Here is a 17,755-nt window from a genome sequence, read left to right on the forward strand (position 1 = left end):
CCAAAATTTTCTAAGAGAATTCATTGTTTATTCAAAAAATTCAAACAACAAAACCTCATCGATTATAAAGCCAAAATTCTTCCAAACATTCCATCTATTCACAGATTCAAAATTTAAATAATAAACCATTATTAAACTGTGAATCCTAGCTTTTTCTAAAAAAACGTAGCTTTTGTTCCAAAACCAAAAAATCACTGTCAGGGAACAAAAATAACACTACATAGCTAATACAAAATATATAAGATGGAACTCACGTTCAAAAAATAACAAACTTTATGCCAAAAGACAATAAAGCAAAACTTTTCATGATTAATCATATATAAAAATCACAAAACTTAATTCCCTCATAATTCAATATGATGATGGCTCTGATACCAATTGTTGGAATTTTTTTTTTTAATTCCTCAAAACCTTATGGTGATAACTATCACCCACAAGCCAAGATCCATCATACCAAATCATAAAGAAAAATAAGAACAACATAAAGGTGGAGGAATACCTGTCTCCATTGCAGCGGAATAACTTTGATCTTGTCTTTTGGGGTTTGTAGTCTTCCTCAGTCAAATCACCCTAAAATCGAATTCCTTAGTGTGCCGTCTCTCTCTTGATAGGGAAGAGAAACTAGGGTTATTCATTTGACGTATTGGGGACCATAACCCTTATATAGTGTTTGTATCTTTATTGTTGGGCCAATAAGCTCTCATTATACCTAGTTGGCCCAACACCGGTATCCAGTCATTCAGCCCATACTCACTTAGGAATCTATTTGGGAATATTTAACTGATCACTTTAATATACCCAATATATATAAATAGCACAATATAATTATTAATATAATATGTGACCCACAATAATTATTAGAAAATATAATTTTCTAACATATAAATTTTTTCAAATTATTAAAATAAAAATAGCTTTAATATATTAAATAAATTAAATAAATTAAAATGATAATTTCAAAAAACATCTATATATGTTCTGTCTTGTAAAAGAGAAAGGAACCAGTACAACTGCTAGGAAGCTGCAATTATATGTATGTACATGTCCCTTGCAAAACATCAACTTGAAGAATTGTTTTGGTGCACTTTCTTCTTTTATTATTTATTTATTCATTTTTGCACAAGGGAAAGGGTGTACCATCATTTAGGGAACTAAAGGCTATTAATTACTAACAGTGAGTTTAATGATGTATAGCACTAAATATCCCTTTGCATCACAGAGAGAAAGGTTTTTATATTAATTTGTTGGTTTCCTTATTTCCCCTTTTGTGTGAACCGTATGCAACACGATTTGATCGGACCCGTGCATAACTGCAAAATTGCAAGGTGGTCCCCTACATCCTCATTGTTCATATACTATTTGGTTCATTCTAATTGATGCCTACCTTACATGCAACACAGACAATATAAGAAAAGAGAAAGTTAAAAAAGCATGAAAGGATCATCCAACTAAAGTTTTAAAAGCTCCTTCGGATATATAGAAACTCTCACTAGAGTGTGTAGGTGCATGTGGTGGCGTGAGCGTGATATTATTAAATTCGTTTCAACTATACTATAGGACCACATATATGCATGCATCTTTCTCCTTGTTTTACTTTTCTTTTCTTTTCTTTTCTTCTTTTGTTTTGGTAGTTTCCTTGTTTTACTTTTCAACTTCTAATGCCTGTATACATGCATGGTCTCCCATTTCATTGTGAAGTTACCAAAATGGTCAATGGAGAATAACCAAAGCCCGTGATTAATGGTCACTTTTCTCCAAATTTCCCCCACGAAACATAATAGTGTTAATTATCTCTTTCATGCAATTTTTTTTTCAACAACACTCCAAACGGGGGAAAAAAAGAGAATAAGGGCTGCAAGAATTTTATGTCCTTAAAAGGATAACATTATGAAAATTAAATACATACTTATATATTAAATTGCTAATTGTTGTTTCCTAATCTTTTTGACCTAGATAAATTAACTATACCTCTTCTTGGAGTTTTAAATTTAATTAGAAAAATGATATTCGTACACATGTGGGGTTTATGCAGTGAATATTCATTTGTAGATGCTATTCCAAAAACTCCAAAGAAAGAGAGAGACAGTGATCTATCTTCATCGTATGAGACAAAACAGATGACACTGGAAACAGCAAAACTAGCTGCTTAGAATCAGAGATGGTCCAAATCTAGCTTAATATATAATAATATTATTAAAAAAAAAAAAGTACCAAAAACGAAAAAGGAATTAACCATATATACTTCTACTATTCCTTTGCTAGCTATAACGTTTCTAATCCTCCTATCTATCTTACCTTTACGCAGTCCTCAAGTTTGAAAAAGAAGAGGAAAGGAAACGAGATCTGAAGAAGTACAAATATATCCATAGCCGCAGGATTGAATAGAGATGAGGATTATAAGCTACTATTGATGGAAGGCTCGTATATATTATCCTATCGTGCACTAACAGCAGTTAAAGCTGCCAGCATGATCTGAGCTTACCTTCTTCTTATATATGTGGCAAGAACAGATCATGTGGGAGCTTCACCTGTTGAATGGAAGCATAGAAACCCTAATTAGCCTTCTGATTCACAAGTACGATTTCAATCGGTATGGCGGAACCCTAAAAAATTTGATTTCATTTTTCCTTTGCTAGTTTTGTTTTTATATGTATGATTATCTATATATGAGTTATCTCATTATTGCTTTTTCCTCATGCATTTTTTAATTCATAGCTATAAATATATGCATGTTTTTTGAATTTGGCTAGATTGCTGTATTCTTCTGTTCTCTAAATTTATTTATTATGTTTTAATTGGCATTCATCTTACTTGGATATGGAAAAAGAAACATGAAGGGAGAGGGGTTAGAAACAGATGGGTTTTTTTTTTTTTTTTTTTTTTTTTTTAATTTTTAATTTTCCATGGTCACATACTGTTAGTTTGTATTTATTATGAAGCGTATGCTTAGTTCTAAATTAATTTTGCTACTCTCATGTATCTTATGATCTGTATATTTACATTAACCCGTTCCCTTTTCGTTCTAGCTACTTACCTGAGGATCAAGTCCAAACTTCTAGATCTACGTACAGAAACTTAATATATATAGATATGAACAATTGGAAATTGGAGTTTCCCATCCCACCCCTTCTCCTCTTCTGTATATATATCTATGTCTCTCATTTACCTCACCCATTTTCAATCTATCAATTCCTAATTGAGATGCTTGAAGTGACAATTTAATTAAAATAAACAAGTTTTCATAATTGCATAAAGGGTACTAAATTTTATTGTGGTTCTTTCTGTGGAATTGATTATAGTATGCAATATTCATAACTGCAGCATCGTATAGCAAAATGCATGTTATTCGCATATGAGCATAACATACTATCAATTAATTAAGTCCTTATCAATGTGTAAGTTTCATCAACTTGGGCCACCTAGATTTTAATAAGAGGGTTTGTTTCTTGTATATGGTTTTACAACTTTAAATTTTGGAAACTACATACCTTAATTATTTTGATGAAAATATTATCTCAAACTTTCTGGAATTACTTGGGGTAAATGGAATGAGGAGAAGAAGAAAATGGACAGAATGAAAGAACAGTAATGCATTAATGCATGTGCGTGTCATTTCATTCTCAGTTTTTCTTTCCCCTCTCTTTAATTTTTTTTCCGAACAAAGGATATCTGAAACTAAACTTACTCACATAGATGTGTTATATCTCTATATTTATTATATGAAGTTTACTACTTTCAAACAATTGAATCTTTCTGATCAACTTGTATGTCTTCTACACATACGGAAAAAATTCCTCTCTTTCTCAGACCCCTCTCATCTCGCCCGTCCTATTACTAGTTAGTTTTGCTAAAAAAAATTATCTATTGGCATACAAATGATGCAAAAGCACCAAAATGGATTTGGAAGAAAGCATGTAGAAATATTCGGTATGTCATGAAGAAGCTGTCTCTATTTCCTGCTAATCTTCCAAATTCAATTTGTCCAGGGCAACAAGGAGCATTGTTGACATTAATTATATACAGATCTAGGGTGGCAAGCAGGCATGCTTACCCACCGTGATTTAAAAAACTTGATAAACTTAATATAAATATTTATAACAGAATTTTTATTTTAAATACTTTTGTCTTATCCATGCAAATAAGAATTTAGAATATTAATTCATTTTTACCTTCTATTGAAAAAAATTAACGGTTACATATTGAGCTAGTATATATGGAGTTAGAGCTAGGTCTGCGTCTATCAAGGGGTGTAGTGTCTCACTGTGTAGTACTCAAAGAGACAATGATATGGATCGATCAGAGATCTAAAAGAGACATTATAAGTGTTATCTCAAGTACGGTTAAAAGAGAGGAAATGTGTAAGGGTATCCTAACTCTAGAATTCAATAGAGTAACAACTCCTGAAAAGTAAAAAAGAGACTGTAGTAGCTCGTTCTAGTGCAAAAGCAGAATATCGTGCTATGGCCTCAGCCACCAGTGAGCTTATTTGGCTCAAAGATCTCCTGTTTGACCTCACCTTGAAGAAAATGGAGTTCCCTATTAAGTTGTACTGTGATAACCAAGCAGCTATTCATATCGCATCCAATCCTGTGTTTCACAAGAGAACTAAACACATTGAAGTGGATTGCCATTTTGTTCGAGAAAAAGTTCAAGCTAAGATAATTGAGACACCGTATATCCGAAGTGAAGATCAACTTGCAGACATGTTCACAAAGGCTCTTCTTAATAGCTCCTTTCAAAACATCATTACCAAGCTGGGCTTGATTGACATCTTCGCCTCAACTTGGAGGGGGAGTGTTAGAGATATCAGAGAAAATAAATTAGGAGATTTGATTGATTGTAATCATGTATCAAATATAACCCACAAAGAGGGAAACAAATCATATGATTTCTTTGATTGTGGGCAAAATAATTTGGCCCAATTATTGTATCACCTATTATTTATATTGAATGGAACCCCCCCTCCTGAATCATCACTGAGAGGGGGAGAAACGTCATCAGTGTGGATGTAGGCCTATGGCTGAACCACGATAAATCTCTGTGTTTTTTTATTATAATATGGTATCAGAGCCTCGCCGCCCCCCACTTTCTCTTGTGGCGTTTCTTAGCACAGGTAGGTTGGGCATGTTGCATTGTCCACTCTTCAAGCCCAATGAGATCTTGTGTGAGGGGGCGTGTTGAGATATATAGTCTCACATTGGTTGTATGTGCAACTAATGTAGAGTTTAGAAGGCCTTGAGCACTCCCACCCTTTGAGCTAGCTTTTGGGGTGATATATCTCAAGATTTTTAACATAATGGATGCAAGATGACTCATCAGTGGCGAAGAGGGATATACATAGGTGGAAATAATATCCCCTCGTGATATGAGAGAAAAAGCCTAAATGTTTTAATTTGTCCATTACCTCATTGTTGTGAGTGAGGATGCGCACTACTATAAGTTATACAGGGAAATAGGAAAGGAGATCTATGTAGATTAGCCTAGTAGTATAATTGGGTTGTGAAGGCCGGTCCAGAACACTTATATTAATATTTATTACATTAATTAGTTTAACTATAATTAAAGTGATGAACATATATATGCTAAAGAATATTTGACTTTAATTCATTTTTTTTTTCAACTTCATACCTTCAACCCTAGTTCTGTCCGTGATTAATTAATATAGACCGTCAATAATAAGTAACTGTCCATATTTCTCAACCCTGGGGGCGTAGCTAGCTTGTTAAAGAAACATGATCTATCCATCTCTGGCAATTCGCGCGTATAACCTAATATATAGAAGATGTTAAGCACATGATGTGAGCAGGATTTTTCTCAAGATAGATTTGGAAGATGTTACCTCTCTTTTTATGTGACGAAGCTCTATTTAGCTGAACTCCGTGATGCCTTTTATACAAGGGAAATCATTTTCTTACGTAATAGGAGATAGTTTTCTCATGTTGTGAGACATCGAAATTCGTGCTATCTTTTTAGTTTTTCTTCTTTTTTAGTAAGTGGTGGGCCCCACCACTTATTGTGTCTATGACATGAGAGATGATATCTCATGTGACATGAGAAAAGAGAAGCCCTTTATACAATGGTTTTACTGTCTCGTCAAAGCTGGAGATAAAGTTAGCCCCTGCGGACATTTCTATGGTTATATTATCTCTCCTGTGTCTCTGCATATTATTCGCAGGAGACACACCTTATATACAATTCTGAGTAGCCCACTTTACCAGAAACTTCGTCAATGTATTTTCCCCGTCTTTTCCGTATTTGTCTTAATTAACCGAACAAAGGAAGAAGAAAATGACTGTTGACTTGTGGTTTCTTGCAGTGTTTTATTGCATGCCATGGGAAAGCAACGGCCTATGTATGAAATATCTTATTAAGTTTTGCATTTTGGAAGAGCAAATCGGGTCTAGGTTTGCTTTAGGAATTTGAAGGTGCAACAGATGAAATTTATATCGAAATATATAGACATCTTTTCAATAGTTGAATTGAGCTTATTTCCTTGGTTGAAATCTTGGATGAAAAACCAATGAGAAATTTACTTCCTCAATCTAATGTGAAACGTTTGGGATGACTATCTAGAGAACTCAACACTCGAGATTTTTTCCTCTTGTCAAATTTATTTGTTTATTTTATAAGCACCTCTTATCAATTAATAACTTTAATATATGCAATTAAATATTATATACATAATTAATAATATATATATATATATATATATATATATATATATATATTTAGGAGAATTTGGTAACGAACAAGGATTGAGAGTTACGATAATCTAGTTAGCTAGTTTCCTACCTACCTCTAGGAAACACTAATCAAACATTAAAAATATACCAGTACACGTGTTATTTATTTGGCTCCGAGTTAATAACGGGCCATAATGCCATTTAGATAGATTCATAAATAGCTACCTGCTTTAAAAGATCGGGTCCTTCTATAAATGACCCACCCAACCCTAGCTAGGCATATGTGTGTGTGTGTAATTAAGTTAAAATTGAAGTACTCATAAAAAATTAACAGTACTGAATTAAACAGCCAACATCATCCTCACGAACTCTTCATAATCAACGAGACCGTCACTATCCAAATCAGCCTCTTTGATCATCTGCTCCAGTTCTTCGTCTGTCACCTTCTCTCCAATAGTTCTCATTACAGACCTCAACTGCATGCACGCACGCACACACATATACACATATCAACTATATGGTTCATTACATGAACGTATGTCATTAAACAAATTAAGATATATAATGCACCAAAAAAAAAATTAAGTTATATATATATATATAATTCCCGAAACAATTAGTTATTTGAACCTCACTGAGCGATATGTAACCATCTTGATCTTTGTCAAATACCCTGAAAGCTTCCTTCAATTCCTCTTCTGCTTCGGTTTCCTTTTTGTTCGAAACAAATAATATGCATGATTAACATTAATTTTCATCTGTACAGTACTAGTCTCGTTGATAACCAAATTAATTAATTATGTTTCTTTTCACGCACCTTCATTTTTCTGGCCATGAGATTCAAGAATTCCCCGAATTCTATGGTTCCGTTGCCGTTCATATCCCCTTCGTTCATCATAATTTGCAACTCTTCTACCGTAGGATTTTCATCTAGTGATCTGATTGCAGTGCCTAATTCTTCGATGGTTATGCAGCCTTTTATAATATAACAAATTAAATTGACATGCCATCAGGTATATAATTAAGAAAAGAGACCATATTAAGGGACAAAGCAAGCACGCAACGGAGCAAACAAACAAAAAACCGGAAAAAAAAAACGTCGAACCAGATAAATTAACTTCAATTGAGAGTATATATATAAGAATGTAATGAGTAGATGATTTTAATTAAATGCAAAATAAATAAGCGTAACGTACGTACCATCTCCATCTTTGTCAAAAAGACAGAAAGCTTCCAGAAACTCACCAATTTGCTCTTCCCTCAGGACGTCCTTCATGCTTCGATCCTTTTATACAACAAAAAAAGATATTAGCTAGCTACTTAACTTAGCAGCTCAAAATTTAAGTAAGCACACTGTAACCCCCACAAGATTAAGAAAGAGGGGACGGAGAAAGAGGGAGAGAGCACTGATATATATCATTTTCGTTCTTCGAATTATAATTTATATATATGCAGGTTGATTGATTGATCAGTTGACCAACCAGAAACTACGGGTTTGCACTTACTAATGAATTACGCAAATTAAGTGTACGAAAGAAGGTCAATGTACTTAGGTTTGAAAAGGAAGTATTTCTTAATGAGGTATACCCTTTTGTTTTGACCAATTGGCGAGATAGAGGTAATAACGGTCAAAATAGCCTTTTGGGAATTTATTGATCAATATGAATGAATGAATCGTACATGAATTTCTTTAGCAAAAAATTGAGAATATACATATAAATCCAAATATCTAGCTCCAAAAAGTCATGTACGGAGAAGGAGAAAGGGTTGTGCCCTTGTGACGCTGAAATTTCTTGGAAGAGTACTGGTTTTACTAGTTGGCGCTTTCCACCATTTTGGCTTTGACTTCATTTTGGTAAATAGCATTACTTTACGTCCTTCTAGTAATTAAGTGGTAAGCGTACGTGCTTACGGAATGTAATTTGTTTTCTTTAAAGTGGAAATAATTCCATATCAAACAGGCCGTCAATCCAAAGAAGTTTTATAGAACAAGTTAATGAATGATTATCTTATTATTATTTTAAATACAAGATTTAAAGTTTTGCTAAGATGTGTCTTTATAACGTAATAAGAATATATTTATACCTCTTTTTGATTAATTCAAGAAGAAAATATTAATTCTTCAAATTTTAAAATATTTAATACTAATAATTATATTTTAAAATACTTTTGTTCAATTTTCTAATGCGTACACATATATTAACAAAACCAACAAAATAATTATTTGACACAATATATAAAGCAATACATGAATCTTCAAACTTTTTTCCTTTTTACAAAAGTTTAAGATGATATAAGTTGTCTCTTTTCGAATTAGTTTTGTTTTTATTAAATGTCAGTATAAAATTATTTTATGCTATTATCCTATTTTATGTTATTACATTTTTAATATTTAATTATATAAAATGTTCAAATTTTTAAATAATCAATGTAACAATATATTAAATTAATTAGAAAGCATTTTATGAAATAATTTATATTAGAATTATGGCAAGGAGAAATAAGGGTAAATATTGATGTCATTGGTTGATGAATAATTTGTACATGATTGGAGCTCTTATATACTATGTTGCATTGACATCGACACTAACACGGGACATGAGATACGACACAATACTCCGACACCATTATGGCAAAGAGAAATAAGAAAAAATATTGATATAATTGGATGATGATTAATTTGTACATAATTGTAGCTCTTAAATAGAAGAGAAAAAAGAGAAATAAAATATTCTAGAATATTACAATAGCAAAATAGCCCAAAATAATATTTTTATTCCTATTATACATTATAGATACCTTTCAATAAAATCGAGTCCAAATTTTTCTAACCATAAGTACTCTTTTATTTGTTAATATCAAAGATCAGTTTTTTTCCCCCAAAAGAAAGCCTCACCAGCTTTATCCTACGAGCAGATTATATAGGCTTATTTAAGGGGTGCAAACATGTCATGCTTACGCACAACAACGAAATTTTTTGGGGAAAACGGTTATGACTTTCTATTACAATTAGGAAATATCTTTCTATTTTTTAATACCCATCTTCGGTCATTGTAAAATCATCTTGCATTTTATTATTGTGTGACCCTTTCGGCTTTCACTATCCCTCTTTTATACTTTTGTCTAAAAACTTATGGTAACTTCTCTTTAATCCATACAACTATATCTAAGAGGGAAATGTATACTCTCTTGTTAAAATTTATTTTTATTTTATTTTTTTGATAAATATCTCTTGTTAAAATTTTACATGAGAATGTCGTGCAAATTTTTTATGTCTATCTTTTTTTCATTAATAATAATTAAATCCTACTTATTTAATACATGTGAAGGAAAAAAAACAAACAAAGAGCACTATACTACTTTAAAATACTTCACAATATTAAGAGAAAAAGACATAAGTTTCTCACTAGATAATTCAAATTATTTAATGACGGCATTATATTTACTATCATTTTAGATTTATTCTTTTTATTACTTATATAATTAGCATTGAACAAACAGTTAAAAATAAAACTAACTGACATTGATTTTAAATTGATTCAACGATAATCAAAAAAATAATAAAATAAAAATAATAATAAGTATAACTTTCACGTTGTCGGAGGGGAGACTTTTTATTCTTTTCAAGTTCTAAGAAATTAAAAGCATTGATTTCTGTGTATATGTTTGCTCGCACGTGCAGAGTCTTTTTTCGTCGATTGGCCGGCCGATAGGATTATTTTCTTTTTCTACGCATTAATTGGTCAAAACTCGTGGTCAGTGTGTAGTGTTTTTCTTCCTCCATTTGGTATTCAATATATATGATGTATGAATTTAATTTTTAATTGTAAAAAATATTTTTTTTTTATCTAATGACATATTGTCGTATTATTTAATAATTGAATATTATTTGTGAAAATTAACATTGGGCCTAATCAACGTGCAGGCCTACGTATGGCACTTTTTAGACAGCTTTACCTTTAAGACCACTTGGAGTCTTGGACTAATTCGACATTCTGCTAGGCAACAATCAAAGACATCATTCAACCCACAAAATATACTTGGAGAGAAAGGCCAGTTGTTACGAGGGAGACACTGCTAGTAATAATTGAAGCTACATCCGAGAAACTATCTCTTTTGTCCTTGAGACAGAGATGTCCAGTCCAGTAGGTTGGTATGTCGATCTTGGATCTAGTGCCCTCTCCAAGGTATCTATGAATGAGATACCCTTGAGTCAAGCAGATCACTGTGCACAGAATATTGTTACGGTGTTAACTAATGAGGTATGTGTGCGCACAGTGACAGCATAACAGTAAGAGAGAGAGCGTAACGTACCTTTAAGGTTTACCTTGTATTTATAGAGGTTACCTGTGGATAGTGCGGATGTGCCTTTGGTATCTCTGATGAGGGCCTAAGCTTGTTTGCTATACTGTCGTATTAGGATTAGTATGCTTGATGGATATCTATCCTTTGTTAATATCAATTCATATCTTAGATTGCCTCTGGTTGAGCTTACCACTTAATGGACTCATTATATCGATCCATAACACTGTCAAAAGAAGAAGAAGAAGCTACATCCGAGAGGTTTTTAAACCTAGCTAGTCATGTCACAAGATTTGTCAAGTTTAACTAAAGCTGTAGGGGATGGCAGCAGCTCCTCCAAATGATTTTAAAAAAATCAATATTTACATTTGGGAATGGATATTGTGCTAGCAAAAGGATGGTATTTTTTGTGACTAGAATGTGTATATAATTGAAATAGATTCTTTCTAGTTAACATGACCATGTGGAAGAATTTTATCCATGTAAAGAATGTGAAATGAGATGCATTCGTTTTTGGGGCAATATAGATTTGAATATTCAATCGTTCCCATATGAGAGTGTGCAGACGAGGATGTGAAACGACGTCATTTTTTATTTCTTTTTTATATATATAGGCAATTTATTTAGCAATTAAGGTTACATGTATCTACTTAACATCTTGCGTTATCTTTTTTACAAAACCTGACAAGAAATTGAATTTCTAAGGAAGTTGACAAATTCGAAAACTATTTTATGCATATACCGTTGAGATATATAGTCCCACAATGGTTGTATGTGCAACTAATGTGGAGTTTATAAGGTCTTGGACACTCCCACCCTTTGAGCTAGCTTTTAGAGTAATGTATCCCAAGGTTCTTTACATGGTATCAGAGCCTCGCTGCCCCCCACTTTCTCTTGTGGCGTTTCTTAGCACAGGTAGGATGTGTTGTTGCATTGTCCACTCTTCAAGCCCAATGGGCTCTCGTGTGAGTGGGCGTGTTGAGATATATAGTCCCACATTGGTTGTATGTGCAACTAATGTGGAGTTTATAAGGCTTTGTGCACTCCCACCCTTTGAGCTAGCCCAATGGGCTCTCGTGTGAGGGGGCGTATTGAGATATATAGTCCCACATTAGTTGTATGTGCAACCAATGTGGAGTTTATAAGGCTTTGGGCACTCCCACCCTTTGAGCTAGCTTTTGGAGTGGTGTATCCCAAGGTTCTTTACATGGTATCATAGCTTCGCCGCCCCCCACTTTCTCTTGTAGCGTTTCTTAGCACAGGTAGGATGTGATGTTGCATTGTCCACTCTTCAAGCCCAATGGGCTCTCGTGTAAGGAGGCGTGTTGAGATATATAGTCCCACATTAGTTGCATGTGCAACTAATATGGAGTTTATAAGGCTTTGGGCACTCCCACCCTTTGAGCTAGCCCAATGGGCTCTCGTGTGAGGGGGCGTGTTGAGATATATAGTCCCACATTAGTTGCATGTGCAACTAATATGGAGTTTATAAGGCTTTGGACACTCTCACCCTTTGAGCTAGCTTTTGGGTGATGTATCCCAAGGTTCTTAACATGGTATCAGAGGCTCGTCGCCCCCCACTTTCTCTTGTGGCGTTTCTTAGCACAGGTAGACTGGGCCTGTTGCATCTTTCACTCTTCAAGCCCAATGGGCTCTTGTGTGAGGGGGCGTGTTGAGATATATAGTCCCACATTGGTTGTATGTGCAACTAATGTGGAGTTTATAAGACTTTGGGCACTCCCACCTTTTGAGCTAGCTTTTGGGGTGGTATATCCCAAGTTACATGGTATCAGAGCAGCTTTTGGGGTGGTATATCCCAAGTTACATGGTATCAGAGCCTCGTGTCTCAGGTTCGATTCTCGCCGCCTCCCAATTTCTTTCAAGTGGAATTTCTTTGTTCGCACAGTGGGCCTGTGCATTGTCCACCATTCAAGCCCAGTGGGCTCTCGTGTGAGGGGGCATGTTGAGATATATAGTCCCACATTGGTTGTATGTGCAACTAATGTGGGGTTTATAAGATCTTGGGCACTCCCACCCTTTGAGCTAGCTTTTGGGGTGGTGTATCCCAAGGTTCTTTACATGGTATCAGAGCCTCGTCGCCCCCCGCTTTCTCTTGTATAGTCCCACATTGGTTAAAACCTTGGGATACACCACCCTAAAAGCTAGCTCAAATGGTGGGAGTGCCCAAGATCTTATAAACTCCACATTAGTTGCACATACAACCAATGTGGGACATGTGAGATTATATATCTCAACACGCCCCCTCACACGAGAGCCCATTGAGCTTGAAGAGTGGACAATGCAACAGACTCAGCCTACCTGTGCTAAGAAACGTCACAAGAGAAAGTGGGGGGCGGCGAGGTTCTGATACCATGTTAAGAACCTTAGGATACACCACCCCAAAAGCTAGCTCAAAGGGTGAGACGCCCAAGATCTTATAAACTCCACATTAGTTGCACATACAACCAGTGTGAGACTATATATCTCAACATTTGAAGGACCAAAGTAATACAAGAATTAAATTATAGCTTAAGTATATTATCGTTCAGGAATTAAATTATATATTTATTCTAGTTGTGAATCCCAATTTATATACAGCGCACTATTAATGTCATTCTGACTTTACCAATAATTGAGAGAATTTCGCTAGAAGTTTAGGAAGTTGGTCATTATCAGTACAGCCTTAAAAAACAAAACAAAAAAAGAAACTATTAAATGCGGCCTGCCTGCAAAGTGTCGTTGATATTGGTTTGCATGAAGTGGTGCCTGGTGGTATCTAACGATACTATACAAGTTACACTAAATGCAACGAAGGAACAAAATGCGTTACTTGTTTTCAATTTCATCTTTACTGTTCATACTAACAGTACTTCGTACTTCAAAAATGCTAATTCAGGTTTGTTGTACGTTTATAGTTAGGAAACGGAGTAAAAATTTAATATGCTCCAGGTCTACTATTTATTCGGTGGTCTTTTTTTTATAAATGAAAAAATTTCTTCTATTTTTAACTTTTTATTTTATTTTTTTCCTCTCCGTCCTTCTTTTTTTTTTCATTTTGGAGAGGGACCACCAATGTCCCGGCCCATAAAAAATCACGGCAACTGCAATTCCCGCGCGCCCTCACTAGTCACTCCCATCCAAAAATAAAATAAATAAATAAATAAAAGAAGAAAGTGAGAAAGAACAAAAAAAAAGTGACATATCTGACTGCGATAATAAAAATAAAACTAAATTTGTTAATAATTCAATAATTAACAAAATAAATGTCTGGCTCCGGATAAGCTGATAAAAATAACTCGAAATTTGTATAGCTTCTTTAATATTATTTTATAGGAATATATGATGCAAAATCAAGGTTAGATTCATGTAGTGGATCTTGCTAATCTAAGATAAGGCTCACTACTGTGAATAATCCACACTTTTTTTACATAAAGCAAAATGAAATGGAGCGTTTAGTTAACAGAGTTCATGTAAACACTTGTCAAATGCGCTTTACAGTATAATTATGTATGACTGATTTGTCACGTCATATAACATAACGAAGTACCAAGGTAAGGTACCCGATTAAAATACTCCATCGTATTTATACCATGATATACGTACGATGAAGCTCAACAGAGGAAGAAAAATTCAGACTGTGTGCCAACGAAACCGGCTCATACAAGAAAATATAGAAACGACAAGTTGCATGTAATATGCCAAAAGCACACCCCAAAACGATTGATTATCTAACGCATCTCTCTGAAGCCTCTTAAATTCTCACTTCTTGATGTGATGAAACCTGAAAATAGCTCGAGTGTTAGAAACCCTTGGCCTTGAGCACCTGCACCTCATGTTGAAGCCAATTAATTAACCAATTTCTTTACTGAAACAGAGGTACCACCTGCACCTGCACCTGCACACTCATGCAACAAGTAGACATAAATTAAAGTAAGATCATATACGAGTACTGAGGATGGAGCTTCCTTCGAACCTGTTGCCGGATGAGGCGAGCCCGGAGTGGATGAACAAGGGGGACAACGCATGGCAGCTGACGGCGGCGACGGTGGTGGGGCTCCAAAGCATTCCGGGACTGGTCATCCTTTATGGAAGCCTTGTGAAGAAGACATGGGCCATTAACTCAGCCTTCATGGCCTTCTATGCCTTCGCGGCCGTTCTTCTTTGCTGGGTTGCCTGGGGTTTCCGCATGTCATTTGGCGACAAAATGGTTTTCTTTTTGGGAAAACCTGGTGTGGCATTAGAGGACAAGTTCCTTTTAGGGAAAGCATTCTCGGGACTCTTTCCTACAGCTACCATGGTCTTTTTCCAGGGCGTGTTTGCGGGGATTACATTGATCTTGATAGCTGGTGCTTTATTGGGGAGGATGAACATTCGTGCTTGGATGCTATTTGTGCCACTTTGGGTTACTTTTTCATACACTGTCACTGTTTTCAGCATTTGGAGCCCCCAAGGCTGGTTGGCAAAGCTTGGGGTTATTGACTTAATTTTCTGGTGGATATGTTATTCATCTCTCTGCTGGAGTTGCTGGTTTTACCGCAGCTTATTGGGTATTCATTCCATTTCCATAGTTATTTATTTTTCTTAGTTTCTTTACTTCGATCTGTTATTATGACTACTTACGAAATCTCAAGGTAAAATTAATGTGATGGCGTTTGAATATAAAGGTGGGTCCACGATCAGAAAAGGACATAGAAACTTTTCCATCAAACAATATGGTTGTGGCACTTGCAGGCGCAGGCCTGCTTTGGATGGGTTGGAGCGGGTTCAACGGTGGAGGTCCGTTCGTGGCGAACACGCTGGCATCTCTGGCCGTGCTTAACACACACGTGTGTGCTGCCACTAGCATCATCGTCTGGGTCCTACTCGATACTTTCTACTTGGGCAAGCCCACCGTGTTTGGCGCCATACAGGGAATGATCACTGGCCTCGTTTGCATCACACCTGCCGCAGGTACATCTCATTCAACAATACACTTTATGTACCATAAAATATAAAATATAACAAACATTTCATCTATATAATATATGTGTTTTATTCTTTTTACGTTACATGAAATATAAGTCTTTTCTTATGTCATAAAAATTAGGATTTTATTTTTCTTATGTTGCATGAGTCAAGTTGTCTCATGCAACACACAAAAAGTGGGTGGGACCTGCTTTTTTATTTTCTCTCTCTTCTTTTTTAGTGGGTCCCATTAACTTTTTGTGTGTTGCATGAGACAACTTGTCTTATGCAACATAAGAAAAATAAAGCCCTAAAAATTAATGTTATCTGAGAGATCTGTATATTAAAAAAAATTATTTGTAATACTCGTATTAGCACGAAAATTAAAAGGTATATAAAAAAATTTCTTCTCACAAGAAAAATATAAAATCCTTAATATATACCCATTAATTAATCAATCAAATATGACATGCAAGTAACATTTGTGAACTGAATAGGAGTTGTGCAGGGGTGGGCAGCCATCTTGATGGGTTTGATCTCAGGAAGTGTTCCGTGGTACACAATGATGATACTCCACAACAAGGTCCCTTTCTTAAAGCAAATCGAGGACCCCATGGCGGTGTTTCACACCCACGCCGTCGCCGGTGCTCTCGGCGGCATCCTCACCGGCCTCTTTGCGGTGCCTAAACTGTGCCGTCTCTTCTACGTGGTGCCCGATTGGGAAAAATACATAGGAGATAGGACTCCTCTATGGCCTCCAGAATGGTGCAACTCGAGCGGGTTTGAGACAGATGGGGATCCAAGTTGGGGCCATTGTTTTCGTGATATGCTTCAACTTTGTTACGACGAGCTTAATTTGCTTGCTTGTGGGGGTCATAGTACCACTTAGGCTTGATACCGATGCATTGCAAATGGGTGACAAGGCAATGCATGGAGAGGAGGCTTTCGCCTTGTGTGATGAGGCTGCAAAATTTCAGAACCAGAAGCGCAATAAAATTTATGATACTCAAGATTTCTCATCCATTTATGAGTCAAGGTCATTGGGCGAGCTTCAAATGGTATGAGTAATTATATTAGTCAACAAAAATATTATGTTAACTGATGTCTTGTTTGAATATATGTTGGAGCAGTTATGGGATCTACAAAGGGCAACGAGTTTCTTGAATATTCCGTTGGGTAACGGAAGGAATTCAAGAGTGTGAGATATTTGTCTATATTCTCTTCAAGATGCTATAGTAGCTAAAATAAAGATATCCTTCATAAATTTTTTTTTTGTTCTTTTATATCCAATAAAAATATGGGTTCATTTAATCTTATGTTACATAAGAGATCTTCTCTCATGTTGTAGAGATACATATGGTGGGGTCCGTCATTTAAAGAAAAAAAAAAGTGTCACAGTTTTCGATAAGTATGTAGAAGATAAAACTACTCTTATCTTGCCTAAGAGTGATTTTTTCCTGTATATAAGAAAAACTGAGAGTTCTAAGTTGCAACAACTGATAACACGGGATCACACCACCCGCTCCATCCCAAGGAGTGGGGTGCATTCATTTTTAATAAAATTAAAAATTTATTTTACTAGTTGATTATTTAAATAGTTAACCACAAATTAATTGATTCAATTATCTAATTAATTTAACAAGTAGTAGGTAATAATGCAAATTAACTATTTATCTAATACCATTACTTCTTATTACATTTTTTTTTTTTTGGATAACACCATTACTTCTTATTACATTATTTTGGGATAGACCTACCTAACAAAATACCTCCAGGGTGGGTTATAATTCCTTTATAATACGAGAAAAATTGAGCAATATAATTAT

The 17,755-nt window shown here is 35.1% G+C and overlaps 1 protein-coding gene and 1 pseudogene across 1 annotated transcript; one reads left to right on the forward strand and one right to left on the reverse strand.

Moving 5' to 3' along the window:
• Nucleotides 1-7,024: 7,024 nt before the first annotated feature.
• On the reverse strand, nucleotides 7,025-7,959 carry LOC133286919 (calmodulin-like). Its single transcript, XM_061484420.1, has 4 exons — nucleotides 7,884-7,959; nucleotides 7,501-7,658; nucleotides 7,314-7,394; nucleotides 7,025-7,159 (listed from the first exon to the last, which is right to left on the reverse strand). The coding sequence occupies exons 1-4, from the start codon at nucleotides 7,957-7,959 to the stop codon at nucleotides 7,025-7,027; spliced, it is 450 nt and encodes a 149-aa protein (XP_061340404.1).
• A 6,981-nt stretch (nucleotides 7,960-14,940) lies between these two features.
• On the forward strand, nucleotides 14,941-16,993 carry LOC133286970 (ammonium transporter 2 member 4-like; annotated as a pseudogene).
• Nucleotides 16,994-17,755: the final 762 nt, after the last annotated feature.

This window comes from Gastrolobium bilobum, unplaced genomic scaffold (genome assembly GCF_033153095.1).
Source record: "Gastrolobium bilobum isolate Gb01-03AN ecotype WA unplaced genomic scaffold, APGP_CSIRO_Gbil_v1 utg3810, whole genome shotgun sequence".
In the NCBI taxonomy this organism is placed as follows: domain Eukaryota; kingdom Viridiplantae; phylum Streptophyta; class Magnoliopsida; order Fabales; family Fabaceae; genus Gastrolobium; species Gastrolobium bilobum.

What these genes read in the sequence shown, in the direction of transcription:
- LOC133286919 (XM_061484420.1), bottom strand. Translation starts at nt 7,959, where the DNA reads ATGAAGGACGTCCTGAGGGAAGAGCAAATTGGTGAGTTTCTGGAAGCT. An exon ending in TTTTGACAAAGATGGAGATG is followed by an intron (nt 7,659 to 7,883) that starts GTACGTACGTTA and finishes ATATTATAAAAG; the next exon opens with GCTGCATAACCATCGAAGAA. An exon ending in TCATGGCCAGAAAAATGAAG is followed by an intron (nt 7,395 to 7,500) that starts GTGCGTGAAAAG and finishes TCGAACAAAAAG; the next exon opens with GAAACCGAAGCAGAAGAGGA.